The 19,734-nt window shown below is 44.2% G+C and overlaps 1 protein-coding gene across 1 annotated transcript in view; it reads right to left on the bottom strand.

The window, feature by feature from the left end:
* Positions 1 to 15,109: 15,109 nt before the first annotated feature.
* ALDH1L2 (aldehyde dehydrogenase 1 family member L2) overlaps positions 15,110 to 19,734 on the bottom strand; it is an 84,838-nt gene continuing 80,213 nt past the window's right edge. The window contains exon 23 of the mRNA XM_029601528.1: positions 15,110 to 16,237. Within this exon, the coding sequence (XP_029457388.1) occupies positions 16,182 to 16,237 (56 nt within the window). The 3' untranslated portion in view covers positions 15,110 to 16,181. The remainder of the gene's footprint in view (positions 16,238 to 19,734) is intronic.

A 19,734-nucleotide genomic window follows, 5' to 3' on the forward strand; every position in this document is an offset into this window, starting at 1 on the left:
TTCATCCACATGCACCTGGGTCCTCCTATAATGTGGCCACAAGCTCCACCAGAGGACCTCAATGGCCCGGGACCCTCTATGCCCAGGGAAGTGATCCCACCTTCGGGGACACGGACGACTCAGATGAGGATTCAGAACCCTTGGAGGAAGGGGAACTCCCTCTGGGGACAGAGCCCCACCGAACCATGAGAAGCTTCTTCACCAAGGACGAGCTTCCAGACAAGTGCCTCAGGCAAACCTAAGATAAACCCCCTACTAGAGAGACTCCGTCAGACCTCCCGCCATTTCCCACTATTACAAGCCGACCAGCAACTAACTGACCAGGAATGAGATGCCTCGGAAACTACGTTCAAAGGGGGATGTGCTCTGGAAGCCATGTACCCTCTGGACCCAGCAGCCAAAGATCTCCTGGCATGTCCGAAAGTGGATGCCGTGGTCTCGAAGCGCACTACTATCCTGGTGGAGGGAGGAGCAGCACTCAAGGATGCTCAAGACAGACATCTGGAATCTGTCCTCAAACAGTCCTTTGACGTCTCCGCTATGTCTGCTGTGCCATGGTGACACGCGCCTGCCTATCACAGATCAGGAACAACACACTCCTGGGGAGGCCCTGGAACCAGCAGTATCATTCCTCGCGGATGCAGCTTCTGATCTGGTATGCACTGCAGTTAGAGGAGTTTCATCCGCTGTGGCAGCTAGAAGACAACTCTGACTCCGAAACTGGTTGGCCGACTCATCCTCCAAACGAGACTCACAAGGATGCCCTTTAAGGGAACCCTCCTGTTCGGAAGTGAACTAGAGAAACTAGCCAACAAATGGAGCAAGTCCCCATTGCCGCGGCTACCGGAGGACAGGAATAAGAGAAACCAGCGACAACCCCCCCCCCCCCCCCCCCCCCCCCCCCCCGAACGTCAGGGGCAGAGGATCACAGCGCTTCAACCCATATAGAAGTACATATCAAGTGGCCTGCCTCGCAAGCCGAAGCCAGTCCTTTCAGAACAAGCACAACAAAAGGGGAGCCAGCTCGGGCCCAGGCCCCAACCACACCACAATGAAAATCAGCTGCCCCATCCAAAGGAAGAAGCCATAGGGGGCAGACTTGCTCTATTCTACCAAAGATGGGTCGAGAGAACTTCGGACAAGTGGGTCCTATCCATCATTCGAGAGGGATATTACCTGGACTTCCACCACTGCCTTCTGGAAAAACTTGTGGAAACCCCCTGCCATGACCCTTCCAAGAGGATGGCAGTGGAAGCTACGCTGATCAGATTACTAGCCTTAGAGGCTATAACCCCGGTTCCTCCACAGCAAATAAATACTGGTCATTATTCCATCTATTTTATCGTTCCCAAGAAAGAAGGAATGTTCAGGCCCATCCTGGACCTCAAGGTGGTCAACCGTCACCTGAAGATTCCTCACTTCCGCATGGAAACCCTATGCTCAGTAATACGGGCGATACAACCGGGAGAGTTTTACATCCCTGGATCTGTTGGAAGCCTACCTACACATTCCGATCCATCAAGAGCATCAGCGTTTTCTACGCTTCACGATCCTGGACCATCACTACCAGTTCCGGACACTACCATTCGGCTTAGCCACTGCACCCCGGACATTCACCAAGATCATAGTGGTGGTGGCAGCAACACTAAGGAAGGAAGGAATCCACATCCACCCTTATCTAGACGATTGGCTGATCAGGGCGAAATCCCCAGATGAAAGCTACCAGGCGACCAACAGAGTCAAAACTCTACTGGAGAGCCTCTGGTGGGTGGACAACACAAACAAGAGCTGCCTGCAGCCCTCCCAATCTCTAGAATACTTGGGAGTCCGGTTCGACACCAAACAAAACAAGGTCATCCTGACACCGGCAAGGAGATCAAAACTGATGATACAGTTACAAACCCTGTTGAGCAAACCTCACCCCACGGCATGGGACTACCTACAGGTCCTCGGCCTCATGGCATCCACACTGGAAGTAGTGCCATGGGCAAGAGCTCACATGAGGCCCCTACAACGCTCACTACTATCACGATTGAATCCACTGTCCCAGAACTAACACCGTACTTCTTCATCTCCCGGACAGAGTTCGGACCCAACTACAATGGTGGTTACAAAAAGGCCATCTGAGCCAGGGAACAAGACTATCCTCACCAACCTGGATCCTGCTCACCACGGATGCCAGCCTGCGAGGATGGGGAGCTCACTGCCAGGAGCTAACCACCCAAGGGCAATGGAACAAAGAAAAGTCGGGATGGAACATTGCCTAGAAGCCTGGGCAGTCAGAATAGCCTGCCTATGGTTCGGTCACAGACTCCGAGACAAAGTGGTCAGAGTAATGTCGGACAATGCCACAACAGTGGCCTACATCAACCGTCTGGGAGGATCCAGAAGCCAACAGGTGTGTCTGGAAATAGAGACCCCCTAATGTCATGGGCGGAAGCAAATCTTCAAGAGATCTCGGCCGTCCACATCGCAGGGAAAGACAACATCCCTGCTGATTACCTCAGCAGAGAAAGTCTAGACCAAGGAGAATGGAGACTGTTGACCACAGCATTCCAATTGATAGTAAACCATTGGGGAACACCAACCATGGACCTCCTGGCAAACCGGTCCAACGCCCAAGTACCCAGCTTCTTCAACCACAGGCGGGAACCTCAATCCCAGGGAATTGATGCCCTGGTATAGACCTGGCCACAGGAGACTCTGTTATACGCCTTCCCGCCATGGCCCCTATTGGGCGCAATCATCCACAAGAGAGAACACCACAGGGGACCAGTACTTCTAGTGGCCCCGGACTGGCCAAGATGACGTGGTACGCAGACATGCGAAGACAGCTGACAGGGAGCCCCCCCTCCTGCTACCTCCACACATACCTGCTCCAACAGGGACCGATCCTCCACAAGGATCCAGCATGATTCTCTCTTACGTCTGGCCATTGACAGGACTCGCCTGAGGAAGAGAGGATACTCAGGGGCAGTAATTGACACCCTACTCCGAGCACGCAAGTTCTCCACATCCCTAACGTACATAAGGATTTGGAGAGTATTCGAAGCCTGGTGTGGGGACTGCGACATCATTCCATGCTCAGTCAAAATTCCTGCGATTTTGGAATTCCTGCAGAACGGTCTACAGAAGGTATTGTCTCTCAACTCCATCAAAGTACAGGTGACTGCATTGTCATGCTACGGAACCAAGAGCGAGAGCGGCAGCATAGCCTCTTACCCGGATGTCTCCTGCTTTTCTGAAAGGAGTCAAGCAGATCCGACCACCACTAAGATGGCCGGTGCCTCTGTGTAACCTCAACCTGGTCCTAGATTTCTTAGCAGGAGCTTCCTTCAGACCTCTTTGCGGCCTGTCTCTTTGACTATTAACATTGAAGACAGCCTTCCTGGTGGCGGTCTGTTCGGCCCGCCATATCTCCGACCTACAACCACTGTCCTGCCGGGAGCCATTCCTCAGACTCACCCTGGGAACCATTCAGTTATGCACAGTTCCTTCGTTCCTCCCCAAAGTGGTATCTCACTTCCATCTCAACCAAACCATCTCGCTACCATCACCAGATGAGCATAAGAATTCGGAAGAGTCTCGCAGCCTACTCCATCTCAACATTGGCAGACTCCTAGTCTGATACCTGGAAAGGTCTGAATCCATCCGAAAGATGGACCATCTGTTCGTCCTTCACAGCAGGAAGAAGCAAGGAGAAGCAGCTCATGAGCAACCATAGCCCGCTGGATCAAAGAAGTCATCAAGGCGGCCTATGTCGAAGCAGGCAAGCCACCACATTTACAAATCAAGGCCCATTCTAGTAGAGCCCAGGCAGTGTCCTGGACGGAAAAACCAAAATGCTGTCACCTGCCGTGATCGGCCGGGTGGCGACATGGTCCTCCATCCACACCTCCAGGTTTTATCACCTGGATGTTCAGGCTCGGGAGGACTCAGCATTTGCAAGGACAGTACTAAGTAGGTCACAGGCAGCCTCCCACCCCATCCCATTGGTCCTAAGTCCATTTGCTACACGCTAGGAAATGGAGAAATTACTTGCTGATAATTTCGTTTTCCTTAGTGTAGACAGATGGACTCAGCATCCTCCCCACGGCTGCCGTTACTCGTGGAATTCTCTGATGACATCCCCGAGAACGAGTGATTCACAAGTAAGCCATGCTTTCCTCCAGCTAGGACATCCATCCTACCGGGTGTTGACGTTTCTCGGTTGAAGGCACTGGTGGTTTCCAGCTATAACCAATTCAACCGGTTCAAATTAACTAAGTTAATCAAATTATTCAGTCATACATATAGCCACAATTCTTTTCGAGGAGAATACTGAAGAGCTGCACTTCCTGCAGGAGTATATGTACTAGGGCAGACGTCAGATTGAAATCTGATCCGTCTACAACTGCTATCATGAGTACACTATACCCATTGGTCCTGAGTCCATCTGTCTACCCTAAGGAAAACAAAATTATCAGGTAAGTAATTTCTCCAGTGCTCATCACATGCAAATGCATGTTGTGGCTATTAGCTATTCTCCCCCAATTCAAAAAAAAAAAAAAATGTGCCTGGCATGCACATTTTTACCCTCAGAAATTAATGCCTACCCAAAAAGCATACAGAAAAGTAGAAAATACTGCTTTTCTGAACTTCCAACTTAATAGCACCACGATATTAAGTTGGAGGAACAAAAAGGATGAGAATGTTTTAAAAAAAAAAAAAAGTGTGCTGGCACGTTAGGAAAACAGATACTTGTAAAATTGAGCATACATTTTCCTAACCTGCTGACAAACACCTCTCCTGGGTGCTTGCTACCAAGGAGGCGCTAGGGGTGCATATTTGTCCCTATCACCTTTTTAGCGCACCCCCCCCCCCCCCTCTTTTAAATATTCAATCTTGCGCCCAGGAGAGGTGGCTGGATATGTGTTGGTAAAATGGGTGCTAAACACTGAGTGCCTGTTTTCCGCACAGATTTATTGCATCGGCCTGTGGTTTTTCTCTTGGGTTTATTTTTGTGTCCTCGTGAAGTTTCCTGATATCCACACCCTCCCAGCAGGCTCTCCTCTCGGCTGTCTCCCTTGTCCTGTGTCTGCAAACATCTACAGGCAGAGCACAGACTATAGGAGGTAGGTATCTGACTCTCTGCTGGTAGCATGGAAAGCAACAGGAAGCCGGGGGAGGGGTGGAACCACACAGGAGCAGCAGCAGTGGCTGCAAAGTGGAGGAGGTATTATGTGCTACTATCCAGGTTTACACTATAGCAGCTGCTTGCTGGGGAAGATTCCAAACTGTGGAAAGTTCAGTGGAGATACTCAGATGTCTGTGGGGAAGCTGCAAGCTCAATTGTGACTTGTGCCTGGTTGGTTATCGTAAGTCCAGTGTGGGAACTGTGGCCATGTTGGGCTTGAGGAGGCCTGAGGTGGTCTTCCTCTCAGCCCCTCAATCCTTGGGCAGTTCAAGGTCTTCTTCAGAGTCTTTTCAGCACCAAAAAAAAATAGTACAAGTACTTCTCTTCCCTTGGCCCCAGCAGCTGCCGCCTACTGGCATGGGCTGAACCACTGCTGCGTGAGGAGAATCTGGTGGGTCATGAATTCTAGCCCATCAGTAACATAGGCTGTAGTTGAGCAGCCTTTTCCATCAATGGATTTTGCCTGCTTATCGCCTGTGGTTTTGACAGTTTTTCCAAGGACGGCATGCTCTTTGGGTGAAACAAGGAACACTCCTGGGGTCTGACTGGGTACAGAAGAAGGCAGAGGTTGGCAGAAGATGGTCTTCTGCGTCAGAAGATTTTGAAGGTTTTACTAAGTTAATATGAGTGAAGAGGAGCAGGGAAAGGCATATGTCCCTTTGAGGGTGAGGAGGAATCCATCAGAGCTGTGGTGCACTACTGAACCTGCCCCTGGATCTTGTGTTTGCCAGACTGGATGCCTTTGGTTGCTTGCTTGCTAACCACGTTCCCAGTAGAGGGGAAGTGCTCTGCTTAAGGATTTTGAAGACATGAAAATAGAATCTGTGCTAAAGCAGGACTTTGAGACAATTAGTTCTCAGCTTGCAGTTGTATTGTAGTTAACATAAGCAGAAGATAAATATTTTAAATAAATAATGATAAAATCTGGGTTGTGTCTAGCACATCAGATACAAGAGGAGGGGTATCTGCCATTGGTCGGCCCCTATCACATGGTAGGGGCAAAGGGGCATCCGTGCAATTTTTTTTTAGAACAGCTGATGCCTGGGAATGGGAAATCTGTCCCCGAGGCCCCCCTGGATCTCTCCTCTCCCTGTGGCCCCCCTGGACCACCAGGTAATTTTAAAAGGTTTTGGGGGGGGGTCGGGTGGGGTTTGTTTTTTTTTAGCGGCGCGGGCCTCCCTAAAATAAAAAGGGTCTGGAGGGTGGGGGAGGCTAAGGGGGGTCGATTTAAAGGGTTGGGTGGGTTTTTTTTTTTATCGGCGCCATTTTAATTAGTGGCAGCCAAAATGGTGCCGATGGCCCGAGAGTGGGAGATTGCGCCGGGACACACACACCCCCCCCCCCCCCCACTGGACCACCAGGTAATTTAACATTTTGGGGGGGTTCGGGAGGGTAAGTAATTGGTTTTAAAGGGTCGGAGTGGGTTTAGGGGTTGTTTTGGTGTGCCAGTTTTCCCGCCCTCCCCCAAATAATTCCCGTGCCCTATTTAACGATACAATACAAATGCCCCTGACGATAAATCCGGGGCATTTGTATTGTATCGTGCACTCTAACGATTTAGGACAATTTTAAAATTATCTGACGATAATTTTAATCGTTCAAAAACGATTCACATCCCTAGTAGACTTCTCTAAGCTGAAAGCAGGTGCAGTGTAATTGGCAGATGCCTGGTGCTGGTTTGGTATGGTTGGGTGCCAGGAGTGTAGCTTCCATAGTGGCCACTAGGGGGCTTCTTTGGTCATGTACTGGTCAGAGGATTCCATTTCTTAGGCCACCACGGCGAGCTTCCTTATAAAGGAGGGCTCCTATTCAGAGAAGACCTTGAGAAACTGACAAAGCTTGGGGGAATCTGAAGTGTCCAGCCTTCTGGAGGGTAAGGTGAAATCTGGGTACATTGGACTCAGTTGATTTGTTTGCTTACATTAGCTCCAGGCAGTTTCAGCAGAGTATAAGCTATTCCATGTCTTGGATATTAGGAATGTCCTCTTGAGATTCCTCAAGATCACTGTATCTTCAGGAGGTCTGATCATCTTTCTCCTCTATAAAGTGGCTGCCTAGCTGTTTTGGGTTTTTTTGTTGGGGGGGGGGGGGGGGTTTAAAGTATTTTTATTGACATTCAAAGCAAGTACAACACAATCACAATTTAAACATTTTCCTTGAAATTACATGTGAGTCCCAATTTTCTACCCACCTCCTATTCCCCTAACAAATATTTATATGAACCTCCACACAGCACAGATAGAGAATGAAAGAAACCTTCCACTTGTGTCATCACCAAAAAGAATAACTAATAGCAATAATAATAATACACATAGGTTTAAAAAAAAAATTCCATCACCTCCCTAATTTTTACCTTCCCCCTCTAACATTAGAGATTGCTTCACTTCCTCAGGTATTGTCTTAAAGAGAGGCTTCCAAATCACCTGAAAACTATTTTTGCTATTTGGCAGTAAAGGATTAATAGATTTATGTTCTAATAGTAGCAATTCTAACACATTCCCTTTTCACAAACTGTCAGAGGGGCCAACAGTATCCAGCCATTTTATCATAATACATTTTTTTTGCTACTAGACAGGCTTTAATGAAGAGGGACTTTTGAGTCCTATTTACCAAAGTTTCATCATCCTGCAGACAGAAGGCCACTACCCATGAGAAATGCACTCCGAGAAGTGAACGCAGGGAGTGCGGAACAGACCGCCAAAATTCCTGAAGTTGCGTACATGACCACAAACAGTGCAGTAATGTGGTGCAAGACCATTTCAAGCAGTTATCTGGTGGAGCAATATGAGCTTTGTAGGCTTTTACAGGTGAAAAAAAAACCACAACTTGTAGACTATTTTAAACTGCATTTCTCTCAGACATACTCTCCTTGTTCGTCAATATCAAGTCCACCAGAATCTCTTCATCTTGAATAACCCCAGAAATATCTTTCGTCTAAATATTCGCTAGCATCTGTATTATATTAGAACTAGCCGTTAAGCCCGTAACAACGGGCTACATTAACATTTTTTTCAGTCCATTTCCTTACCCCTCATTCTCCTCTCCCTCCCCTCACTCTCTCCTCCCCTCCTCACTCTCCCCCCCCCCCTCACTCTATCCCCCTCTCTCAGCTCATTCACAACCCCTTCGGATGGCGCAGACGGAAGATCTCCGGGGGAGGTCCCTCTCTCCCTTGCGCGCGCCGCCACCACTACTGCTCCTTGCTGCCGCTGCCACCGCTACTGCTCCTTGCCGCGCCATTTTTGTTACTGGCAAGCTCTGACCGACGTGCTGCCCGTGCATGTGCGGTAGAGTTGCTCTCTACTGCGCATTTGCGGCACGTCGGTCAAGCTTCATTTATCTAGTAGATTGGTAACAGAATGGATATATTTATATGCCTTAGACATTGAGACTTTTCAGCATTCATTAAATGCATGAGCCTTTGAAAGGCACCAGAAGTACATTTAGATTATTCTTTTCCCAAAGTGTCCCTAAAATAACTGATTCTGAAAAGAAGCCAGATAGCCATTTTTACTCATACTGAAATGCTCAATGCAATATTCCAAGGAATGTAACTTTCCCATGTTAATAAGATCTAAAAAGAACTGTAATGAATCCACCTCCTTACATACTCTAATTGTTTAAACAGAGCTTGTGAATCTCCTGTATTACCAGTCAGAGGCAAACACGGAGATATATCCCAGGAGAGGTGCAATAAATTCCTAATAAATTTCCATACCCTCCTACCTGTTTGAAATAGCATAGATTGTGAAATTAAGGTAGGGAGTTTATCAATGGGGGCATGCAAAATGTATTTTAGATTGAGGAGAGGAAAATTGTCTCTCTAACTCCCAGGTGCTGCTCCTACTCCAGCCACCTAACCAATTAGAAATCACTGTCAAGTGACATGCCATATTATAGTATTGTACATGGGAAAACTCCACTCTCTCTTCCACTTTAGGATGACTCAGCTTGTTCACTGGGAATCTCGCCACCTTTGATTTCCATATTAATCTGGAACAGAAAGTGTTTATATACTTGATATCTTTCCTCAGGAGTACAATAGGGATCATTTGCAAGAGATATAATTTCTGGATCAATATCATCTTCAATAAAGCTACTCGCCCTAAAACTGATATCTGAAACGCCATCCAAGTTTGCGTTCTCTGTTTGAATTTCCTTAAAAGGGTTACTAAATTGCATTTGTACCACTGGGCAGGATCTCGATGGATATTACCCTTAAGTATTTAGGGGTAGATTTTAAAAGCCCTGTGAGTGTAAATCCTGCGCACCTATTTTTGCATAGGCCACCGGTGCGTGCAAAGCCTCGGGACGCTCGTAAGTCCTGGGGCTTTGCTTGGGGGGGGGGGCGGCGGCTGGGCATTTGGGGTGTGTCCAGAGGCATGGTGGCGGTCCGGGAGCAGGGCCGAGTGCTCTGGCACAGCGGCCTGTGCCAGGGCAGGGAGTCGGCGACAGGCGTAACTCAACGAAATAAGGTAGGGGAGGAGGATTAAGTTAGGGCTTGGGGGTGGGTTAGATGGGGGAAGGGAGGGAAAGGTGGGGGGGGACAAAAAAAAGTTCCCTCCAAGGCAAGCTGCATGCCGACCCCAGATTTTAAAAGATACGCGCGGCTACGCACATATCTTTTAAAATCCGGCGTACTTTGGTTTGCAGCGGTTGCGCGAACAAAAGTACGCGCGTGCTTACTTTTTAAAAATCTGCCCCTTAATCTTCTCCCCTGCCCCCCTTAATGGAAAGGAAGCCCACCTATGTTGGAGTGCCCTGGTCACGTCTAAGCCCTCTGATTTATTTAAGTTTAATTGTAACCCTGAGAACTTCCCAAAGTCAGTTATCACCTCTTAACACTTTTGAGAGTGATTGCTGAGCCCTTGATAGTGTCATCAGAATATCATCAGCAAACAATATTACTTTGGAGTCCAGATGCCCTATCTGGAACCCTTGAATAGAACTTCCTGTTTTATTGTTCTTAGTGGTTCCAAGGTCAAAATACATTTTAAAAAGGGGATAGCAGGCATCCTTGCCTCATGCATCTATGTAAAGAAAAAGCCTCCAATAACATACCATTGACCTGGATATAGGCCAGGTGGTTGGTGTATAGGACCTTTATCGCATTCAAGATCATTCCTGAAAACCCATTCTCCTGCAAAATAAACTTAAGAAAGGATCAGGAAACCCTATCAAAGGCTTTCTCTGCATCAAAGCTAACAGCAATTGGGTCTTCTATTTTATTGCATAGGCTCATTTCCATAGCTGAGTAGTCGGCTAATGTTGGAATTACATTGTTTACCATAAACCAGATTTTTCAATTGATATTAAGTTTGGAAGAACATACTTCAACCTATTTGCTAGTAATTTTGCATAAATTTTGATATCTAGGTTTAGCAATGAAAAAAGCCTATATGAAGTGGGATTTTCCAGTTCTTTACACGTTTTAGGTAATATTATCACTGCTGCTCATAACGATTCTGGCATTTCTCCCTTCTGAATCATAGCATTAAAGAGATATTTGAGAATTTCTTGTACATGATCACACAGAGCCTTAAAAAAATGTGGCATGAAGACCATCCGGTCCTGGAGATTTAAAGTGCTTCAACTCCTTAATAATTCCCATTATCTCTCCTGATGTAAATGGAGTATTGAGCTTCACCAGTATCTTGTCCCCCAGTTTAGGTAATTGTACCTTGGACATAAATTTTGACCTTGCATTGGGTTCTTCCCTCATCAGCAGTATACAACTTAAAGTAGAAGTCACGAAAGAGGATTCCCATCTCCTTCCCAGTGGCACAGATGTCTCCCTTACAGTTCTTAAGACCCTTAACATGCACAGACCTCCTCTGCGCTCTCACCAAATTGGCTAAAAGCCTACCTGGTTTGTTGCTGTATCTATAGAGCTTATGCTTTACTGCATTTAAAACTAATCAGAGAAAATTCTTTTTCACGCAAAGCACAATTACACTCTGGAATTTGTTGCCAGGGGATGTGGTTAGTGCAGCTACTATAGCTGGGTTTAAAAAAGGATTGGATAATTCTTGGAGGAGAAGTCCATTGCCTGCTGTTAATTAAGTTGACTTAGAAAATAGCCACTGCTATTACTAGCATTAGTAGCATGTGATATACTTAGTTTTTGGGTACTTGCCAGGTTCTTATGGCCTGGATTGGCTTCTGTTGGAAACAGGATGCTGTGCTTGATGGACCCTTGGTCTGACCCAGTATGGCATGTTCTTATGTTTTATGGAGTTGATCATTTAATAGTTTGAGTTGTCAAGAATTTTTCTTTCCAGTCATCAGTCCCTGAAGTATTAAAATTTTGCTTTATGGTGCAGCAAGTTGCTTATGCAGTGCTAGAATGTTTTTATTAAGAGCCTGGTGTTTAGAAGATATATAACTAATTATTTCACCTCTCGTGACAGCTTTCACTGTTTCCCAGTAGAGAATAGGTGTAGAATAATGTTAATGATTATGCTCAGCAAACTCCTGCCATTTCCCTTCTAAGGGAGACTTGAAATCAGTATAATCAGTTAACCATGCAGGCATTCGCCAAAACGCAGATCATATAGCAGGGCTGGTTCATGTTAATGAACAACTAACTGGACAATGATCTGATATCACTAGGGGTTCAATACTCACAGACTCTGTTGAAACATCCCCTTGGACATTAGTATAAAATCAATTCGGGATTTGGTCGCGTGAGCTGTGGCATAATGTGTCTAATCCCTTTCAGCTGGGTGAAGGATCCTCCATATCCAATAAATTCAACGCTGAGCATAGAAAATTGATCCCCTTGTTCTCCCTAATAGGGCCTACTCTTAAACTGGGCCATCTATCCAATACATTGTCTGCAATACAATTGGGGTCCTCTCTCAAGATAATGGGAACTGAACCTATACCCTGTAAATTAGTGATAAAGAGAAAAAAAATTTATGATTATAGCTATTGGGAGCATACACTGATGCCAAAATGTTTTTCATATTTAGCTTCCCTCCCCCCACCAATATAAAGCATCCATTAGGATCAATCTTAACTTGTTCCATTTGAAATGATACATTTTTCTGGATTAAAATAGCAACCCCACAGCTCTTAGTAGAACCTTGCACTGAGAATACCTGTGATACCCACTTCCTCCTTAATTTTCAATGTTCCTTTTCCAGCATATGTGACTCTTGAAGGAAAACAATCTCCCTTTCAAGTCTGATCATTTTTTTTCTCGCTTTATCAGCGCGCCTATACCTGCTACATTCCAAGATGTCATCTCAACTGGGGTTCCCATCCCATATGTCACTTGCCCCCTCAAGCCTTTCCCCCTCACCCTATACTCTGTAATGACCTGCACAATGTACAGTATCCCCAAATAGGATATTTATTAGGCTTACCAGTAACTTCTTCCCCCTCCCCCTCCCTAGTTCCCCTCAAACCAACCCTCTGCATTATATCTCCCCAGAAAGAAAAGAAAAAAGAAATTGCCTTCCACATATGGAAGACCACGATCACCTTAGATGCGTTCAGGTGTCTTACCCCACTCAAAACTACATACAGAAAAACAGCAACATATCAGCAATTACATTCTTGTGCCTTTTAGCTGAATTAGAAATGTCTAGCACCATATTCCAACTTCAACAGCAGCATGCAGACCAGGAAATGATACATCTGAGGAGTATAACCGCTAGTAAAATAAACTGGCCTTGTTCTTCTGGTAGTCCTCCGTGATTTGCTATTTAAAAAACAAATTGTTGCTTGGTTGAAATTGAAGTTATCCACAGTTAGCTTGTTACAGATAATATTGGCAGAGTGAGGTCAGGACAGATGCATATAAGAAGTGACATTCACCAAACCATTGGTCTCTGTCTCCATCTGCTGGTTGGTGAGCATAACCCATTGTCTGGACTGGTCTGACTGGACCCAAGGAAAGAAAATGATCAGGTAAGAACTAACTTCACCTTCTGAAGTAGGAACCAGTGGTTGGATGCTTTGGGAGAGAGGAGCAGGGGGTTGGTAATAAACTTACATGTACTATGGTAGATTTTTGGCGTGTTTGTAGTTGAATGTAACCCCCTTTTGCCATCTCTTCATGCTGATTACTTAGGCACTGATTTTAAAAGCCATTTTTGTGCATAAAACCTGGTTTTATCCATGTAAATAATAGCTCAGGCCTCAGTGCATGTAAAAATACAGATGTAACCTATTTATGTCTGCACTTTTACGCAAACTGCAGAAGGGCATTCCAAGAGATGGAGTTACAGCTTACACGCAGAAATGTTTGATTTGAAAAATTGTGTTTAAATTAACATCCATAACTTATGCCCCACTAACAGGAGGTGCGAGTTAACCAAAGTGTGTATAAGGCCAATTACGTTGGCATTTTCAAAGCAAACTTATGCACATAAGTTCATTTTGAAAACCACGGCTGTCTGTGCTTCTAAGTTACACTCAGGACTTTAAACCTGCTCACACAGTTATAAAATTACCTTCTTGATGGGCACATTCCGTACAATTCAGCAGGGCAGGAGTCTGATGGACACCGCCTGACGGTTGGTACTTGCTCTTCCTTGACAAAAGTCATTTTTTGAGGGATATTGTTGGTTAGCAAACATCTTTTTGTAAAAGTCATTAATTGGGCATATAATATATATATATATACATACATACATCCTTTTAAAGCAAGGTTAAAAAATGTTAACATAACCTATGCCGCTTGAAAAGGCAAACCAACCAATTAAAAGGTTTCTGGTATGTGCCTGCCACAGAGAAAAAAACCGCATGCTGGAAAAGGTGATTTAGGTTTGCCCATTTAACGTTTTCAGCATGGAGATCCCCCTATACAGGGTATACACTCCTGGAAAAGACGTTTTTAGGCTTCCTCATCATTATTTGCCAGGTTAGGTACGCAGTTCTGCAGTAGGTTTAAGGCAAAACACTGTGTGGAAACAAGCATCAGAGATCACAAACAATGCGCGCTTATTCAGCAGACTTATTATAATAGGGTAATAATTTTATTTTTGTTGTTTTTCAATAAGAAAATAAGTAACAATGGCATGTGAAGTTATAGCGCAGTAGTTTAACGCGCTCATCGTTATGAAATGCTCTTTGAGGTAAGCTAAGTACAGCGCATGGATATAAAACTACTACCGTGCCACAGTAGCAACTTCTGGCCTACCACCTATGTTACAATTTCAGGAATGCTACATGGACCTAAGTGGTTTGTTTTACACGTTCCCGTCATCGCCATACACTGTCCTGTACAGATTACAGTTTCCTCAATGGTGAAAAAGTTAGAAAATATTTCCCATAATTTTATCTCTCTATGCACAGCTTTACACAGATGGTGAGCCCTGTACATGCTATACAAAGATCAGGCTAAGTGCACTTTATTGCATTCATTTACAACTTGGCACCAGAGGCTTCCTGTAGTTCTGAGGAGTAAAAAAGCAATGGGGCAGATTTTAAAATCTGCGAGCGCGGGTTACATTTGTGCGCGCTACCCGGCGCGCACAAATATACACCCGATTTTATAACATGCGCGCGCTGCCACACGCATGTTATAAAATCCAGGGTCAGCACCTGCAAGGGGGTGCACACTTGTGCACCTTGCATGCGCCGAGCCGTAGGGGAGCCCCGATGGCTTTCCCCGTTTCCTCCAAGGCCGCTCCGATTTCGGAGCGGCCTTGGAGGGAACTTTTCTTCCACTCCCCCCACCTTCCCCTCCCTTCCCCTATCTAACCCACCCCCCAGCCCTACCTAAATCCCGCCCCCACCTTTTTTTTATTTTTTATGCCTGCCTCTGTCAGGTGTATCTTGTGCGCGCCGGCCGGCTGCCGGCCCGCCAACCCCAGCACAGCCACTATGCCAGAGGCCTCTGTCCCGCCCCCAGACCGGCGCCATGCCCCCACCCCTTTCCTGCCCCTTTTTCAAAGCCCCGGGACATACGCGCGTCCCAGGGCTTGTGCGCGCCGCCGAGCCCATGCAAAATAGGCTCAGCGCGCGCAGAAGGGGGTTTTAAAGGATTATGCACATATATTACGTGCGTAACCCTTTGAAAATCTACCCCAATATGTTCGTTTCACTGTTGATCAGTTGGCAAAGCTGCCGTTCTGTGTTTTGATACTGTTATTAATCGGTAATAAACAGTAACACTTCTGCTCAAAAGAAAGATGGCTTATTGAAGAACTAGTGAAACTATCTCACTCCTTGGGCAACAAGGTATCTTGAATTCCAAGCTTACAACATGCCAGCAGTATTCCCAAGTTATCTTGGGAGTATCTATTTATCATATCACACTGGGTCTTGGCATACCTTGGCCCTGTTAAATTCTGTGGTCTGTTGAACCTGGAAATGGGAGACTGGACTGCAGTTCTAGAGCATGATCCGAAAAGTCACCTGATATCTGGTCGTTAATGGATGGGGGCAGAGTTTGTTGACTAATTTTCTTTGTCATGATCTCAAATGGTTTAGAAGCAATGTGGGAAAGTAAAGAATTAACAATTGGTCACTTTACAAATGTTCTTATGTTTATCTCCTCCGATTGCTTAGAGACAAATCGAGAAAAATTTGCCTGTCCAATAAGACCCAGCTTTTGGCTGATGATCTTGAGACTGATATGAAACCAAGAATAAATGGCTCATCTCTAGTTGAAATTGATGGAGCCTAAGACCAGGTGCAGAGAATTTAGGAGTGTTGGCCTGTTCTGCCGTAGCTTGAAGAGATGTAAGAGGATAGCTTTGTATTAAAAGTTTGTTTTTAAGAGAATCCCGGTAATGTTCTAACAATTTAAAACCATTGCATAAAATAGTTATAACATGCTAAAAACATTGTGGCACAAGAATTTTGTACAGCGGCTAAACATGCACCTTTATTAGGTTTTGTTTTTGCTTGTTGTCCGCATTTCCTCTTCATCCAGCATATCCCCAGGGCATTGTGCATTTTGTCAAAGTATTTGAATGGAGTGAATATGAAAGCTGGAGGCCTATGGCCGAGAGTTCACATCAGACAGTCTGGATCTGGAGGTGCTGTACTAATACTCCACCGTTACTGCTTTAGTTCTGAGGTATTCATGAAGCGCTTCCTCGCCTACGATTTCAAAGGAGAAAAACACAGATGAGCCTATTCATTCTTAATACAAGAGGTGGGCTTGCCAGCTGGTCTCTGACTTCCTGTTACTTCGGTATGTCATCCAACATTAGTGATAGTGTCTCCCACTGTCCTTTAACAGATTTGCTGCTTGAACAGTGCATTGTAGAACCAGCGATTGCAGTGTTTCTCCTACTGTCCCCTTCCTTGTCCAAGGAGCTGATGTACTAGCCCACGGAGGGCCCTGCAGGAATAGCCTGGTAATGTGGGATTCCAGGCTATTTTTATATTATGAAAATTGTGCTTGCAGGGTCTTTCTGCATTTGAATAAAATTGGATTTTATCGCAAAAATACCTAACTACACCTCTCCGAAGTAGAGTTGAGGTTTGTAAAAAAAAAAAGTGTTTTTGTGCATCTGAACGAGTGAAAATTAACTATGCAAAAATCACTTATGAGTTGCTTTGCATGAATTTACTGTTTGAGCTATTTTGCATAAGGTTTACTTTTGTGTGGATAAAATAAGTAAATATATATTAAAATCTGCAAATGTGATTACATGCATTATTTGCTGTATTTCATGCATTAACACTTTTGCAAACCCAACTGCATTTCAATACATTGGCCTCCAAGGGAAAGACTCATAGTAGTAGTAATGATTTAAGGGTACCGGGCAGCTCCAAGTAATCAAAGTTGGGCTGAACCAGTCTTGGTTTCATGAATGGATGTAGTAATAATTTCAATAAGCAGAACAGTATTGTCAGTTCATACACAGAGTGAGACCAAACCAGGATTAGTTCATGCAGCCTGTCTGCATTGACTGGGTGGTATGTTATAAACCAGTGCTGCTGCAGAATAATTTCAGAGTGGGAAGCACGGAAAGGTTTGTTGTGATGAAGAATAAAAAAGGCTGTAATTCTGTCTAAGGGGTTCTTGTGATATCGCAAAGAATTTGAACTTCAGTTTTATGATTCACGATGGCACCATAACTGGTTCTCAGCTCGGGTTCTCATGGCTCTTAAAACTCTGGCTTTCAAGTAAGAAAATTAATTCTGAGACCAAATGTTTGCAAAAATTAATTCTTGTTATTCATGGTGTAGTCGTATGAATATCCCAAATACCAGACCTGTGTGTGGGGCTCATGAAGACTGCTAATGAGAAAAGCTTCACCATAACTCCATGCACAGGAGTGCAGCCGTTCCAATGTAAAAAGTGTAATATTGACTAAAGTTTCTCAAACTTTAGCCTGGGGACTTTCAACCAGGTTTGATTTTTTTTTTTCGAAGTATACACCATGAATATCAGTGAGCTATATCTCTATACACAGTTTAAGAACAGGTTAAAGTCCACACTTTGCTTGTCCTAAAAAAACAGATGTTATTGAGACTCCCAAGGACTACATTTGGGAAGCCCTGTCCAGTTTCAAGAGTGTATATTAGAAGTGGTAATACTCACCTATACACAATTTCAATGTTTACTGTTCAGTCATTTGGACCACCCCACAGGTCCTCAAGGGCTGCAAACAGGCCTTGGTTTCAGCATATCCAGAATGAATATGAATGAATGAATACAATATCTATCCATCTCTATACAGACAGAGATAGATTTAGTTAAAAAAAATGTTTGCACACTTGGTCCAAGGGGCAGGTTAATTTGTATATTTTGGTTACTTTGAAACCCAGACCGTTTGTAGCCCTTGAGGACCAGGTGTTAGAGGCCCCTATCCTTCTCTTATATCATATTAAAGAGGTCAAAGTAGCCAACATACACACTTGTACTATGCAACATAATAAGAAAGCAATACTATATTTTCTATTTCTAGGCTGCCTTTCCAATTTTAGTTCAAGATAATTTACAATATTTTTTTCCACTTTTGAAACAAGCTTACAGTCTAAGTGGGCATCCAAGGCAACAGAAGATACATTGATTTTCCCTAAATCACAAAGAATGTCAGTGGGAGAAGTGGAATTTCAACTATGATTTCTAGGCCATTGTTCTAATCATTAGGCCAGTCTTACATAAGTTTATTTAAACTAGAACAAGAGGGAAAGCCGACAGTCAACTCAACAGTGCATGGTTCGGAGGAATGTATCTTTGAAGGATACTAATGAAACAGGAGAGTTGGGGCATCCTAACAAAGAGGTTCCAATAAAAGCAATAGTCCATGTGCCTATAAGTAAAGAATCATATGAGCTAAAGAATTCCAAATTATCCATATCAACTGAAAAGCAGGTTGTTAATACAAACAAAAAACACACTTTGAAAAGTCTGTATCCCAATGCCAGAAATCTAAGAAGTAAGATGGAAGAGTTAGAATGTATAACAGTGAATGATGAGAATAGGCATGATTGTCATCTCAGAAATGTGGCAGAAGGAGGATAACCAATGGGATAGTGCTATAGCAGGGTATAAATTATATCGCAATGATAGGGAGGATCAACTTGGTGGCGGTGTAGCATTTTATGTCTGGGAGGGTTTAGAATCCAACAGGATAAAGATCATACAAGAGACTAAATGCTCAGTAGAATCTATATGGGTAGAAATTCCATGTGTGTTGGGTAAGAGTATAATGATAGGAGTATACTAGCATCCATCTGGCCAAAATGATCAAACAGTTGATGAAATGTTAAGAGAAATCAGAGAAGCTAACCAATTTGGCAGTGCAGTAATAATGGGAAAATTCAATTATGGCAATACTGACTGGGTAAATGTAACATCAGGACATGCGAGAGACAAAATTCCTGGATGGAATAAACGACTGCTTCAAGGAGCAATTGGTTCAGGAACCAACGAGAGAGGGAGCTATTTCAGATTTAATTCTTAGTGGAATGCAGGATTTGGTGAGAGAGTGGTGGGGCCACTTGACAATAGTGATCATAACATGATCAAATTTGAACTAATGACTGGAAGGAGGACAATATGTAAATCTACAACTTTAACACTAAATTTTCAAAAGGGAAACTTTGATAAAATGAAGAAAATAGAAAAAAAAAATGCAAGGTGCCGCCACAAAGATTAAAAGTGTATAATAGATATCGACATTATTTTAAAAATACCATCTTAGAAGCACAGTCCAGATGTATTCCACGCATTAAGAAAGGTGGAAGGACCACAAAACATTAAAAGGTGAGGTAAAAGAGGCTATTTAAGCCAAAAAAAATCCTTAAAAAATTGGAAGAAGGATCCATCTGAAGAAAATAGGAAAAAGCATAAGCATTGTCAAAGTAAGTGTAAAACATTGATAAAGCAGGCTAAGAGAGAATTTGAAATGAAGTTGGCCATAGAGGCAAAAAAATCATAATAAAAACTTTTAAAAATATATCCGAAACAAAAAAATCTGTGAGGGAATCAGTTGGACCATTAGTTGACCAAGGTGTTAAAGGGGCTCTTAGGGAAGATAAGGCCATTGCAGAAAGACTAAATTAATTCTTGCTTCTGTGTTTACTAATGAGGATATTTGGGAGATACCGGTTCCAGAGATGGTTTTCAAGGGTGATGA

Source organism: Rhinatrema bivittatum, chromosome 4 (assembly GCF_901001135.1).
Source record: "Rhinatrema bivittatum chromosome 4, aRhiBiv1.1, whole genome shotgun sequence".
Taxonomy (NCBI): Eukaryota; Metazoa; Chordata; class Amphibia; order Gymnophiona; family Rhinatrematidae; genus Rhinatrema; species Rhinatrema bivittatum.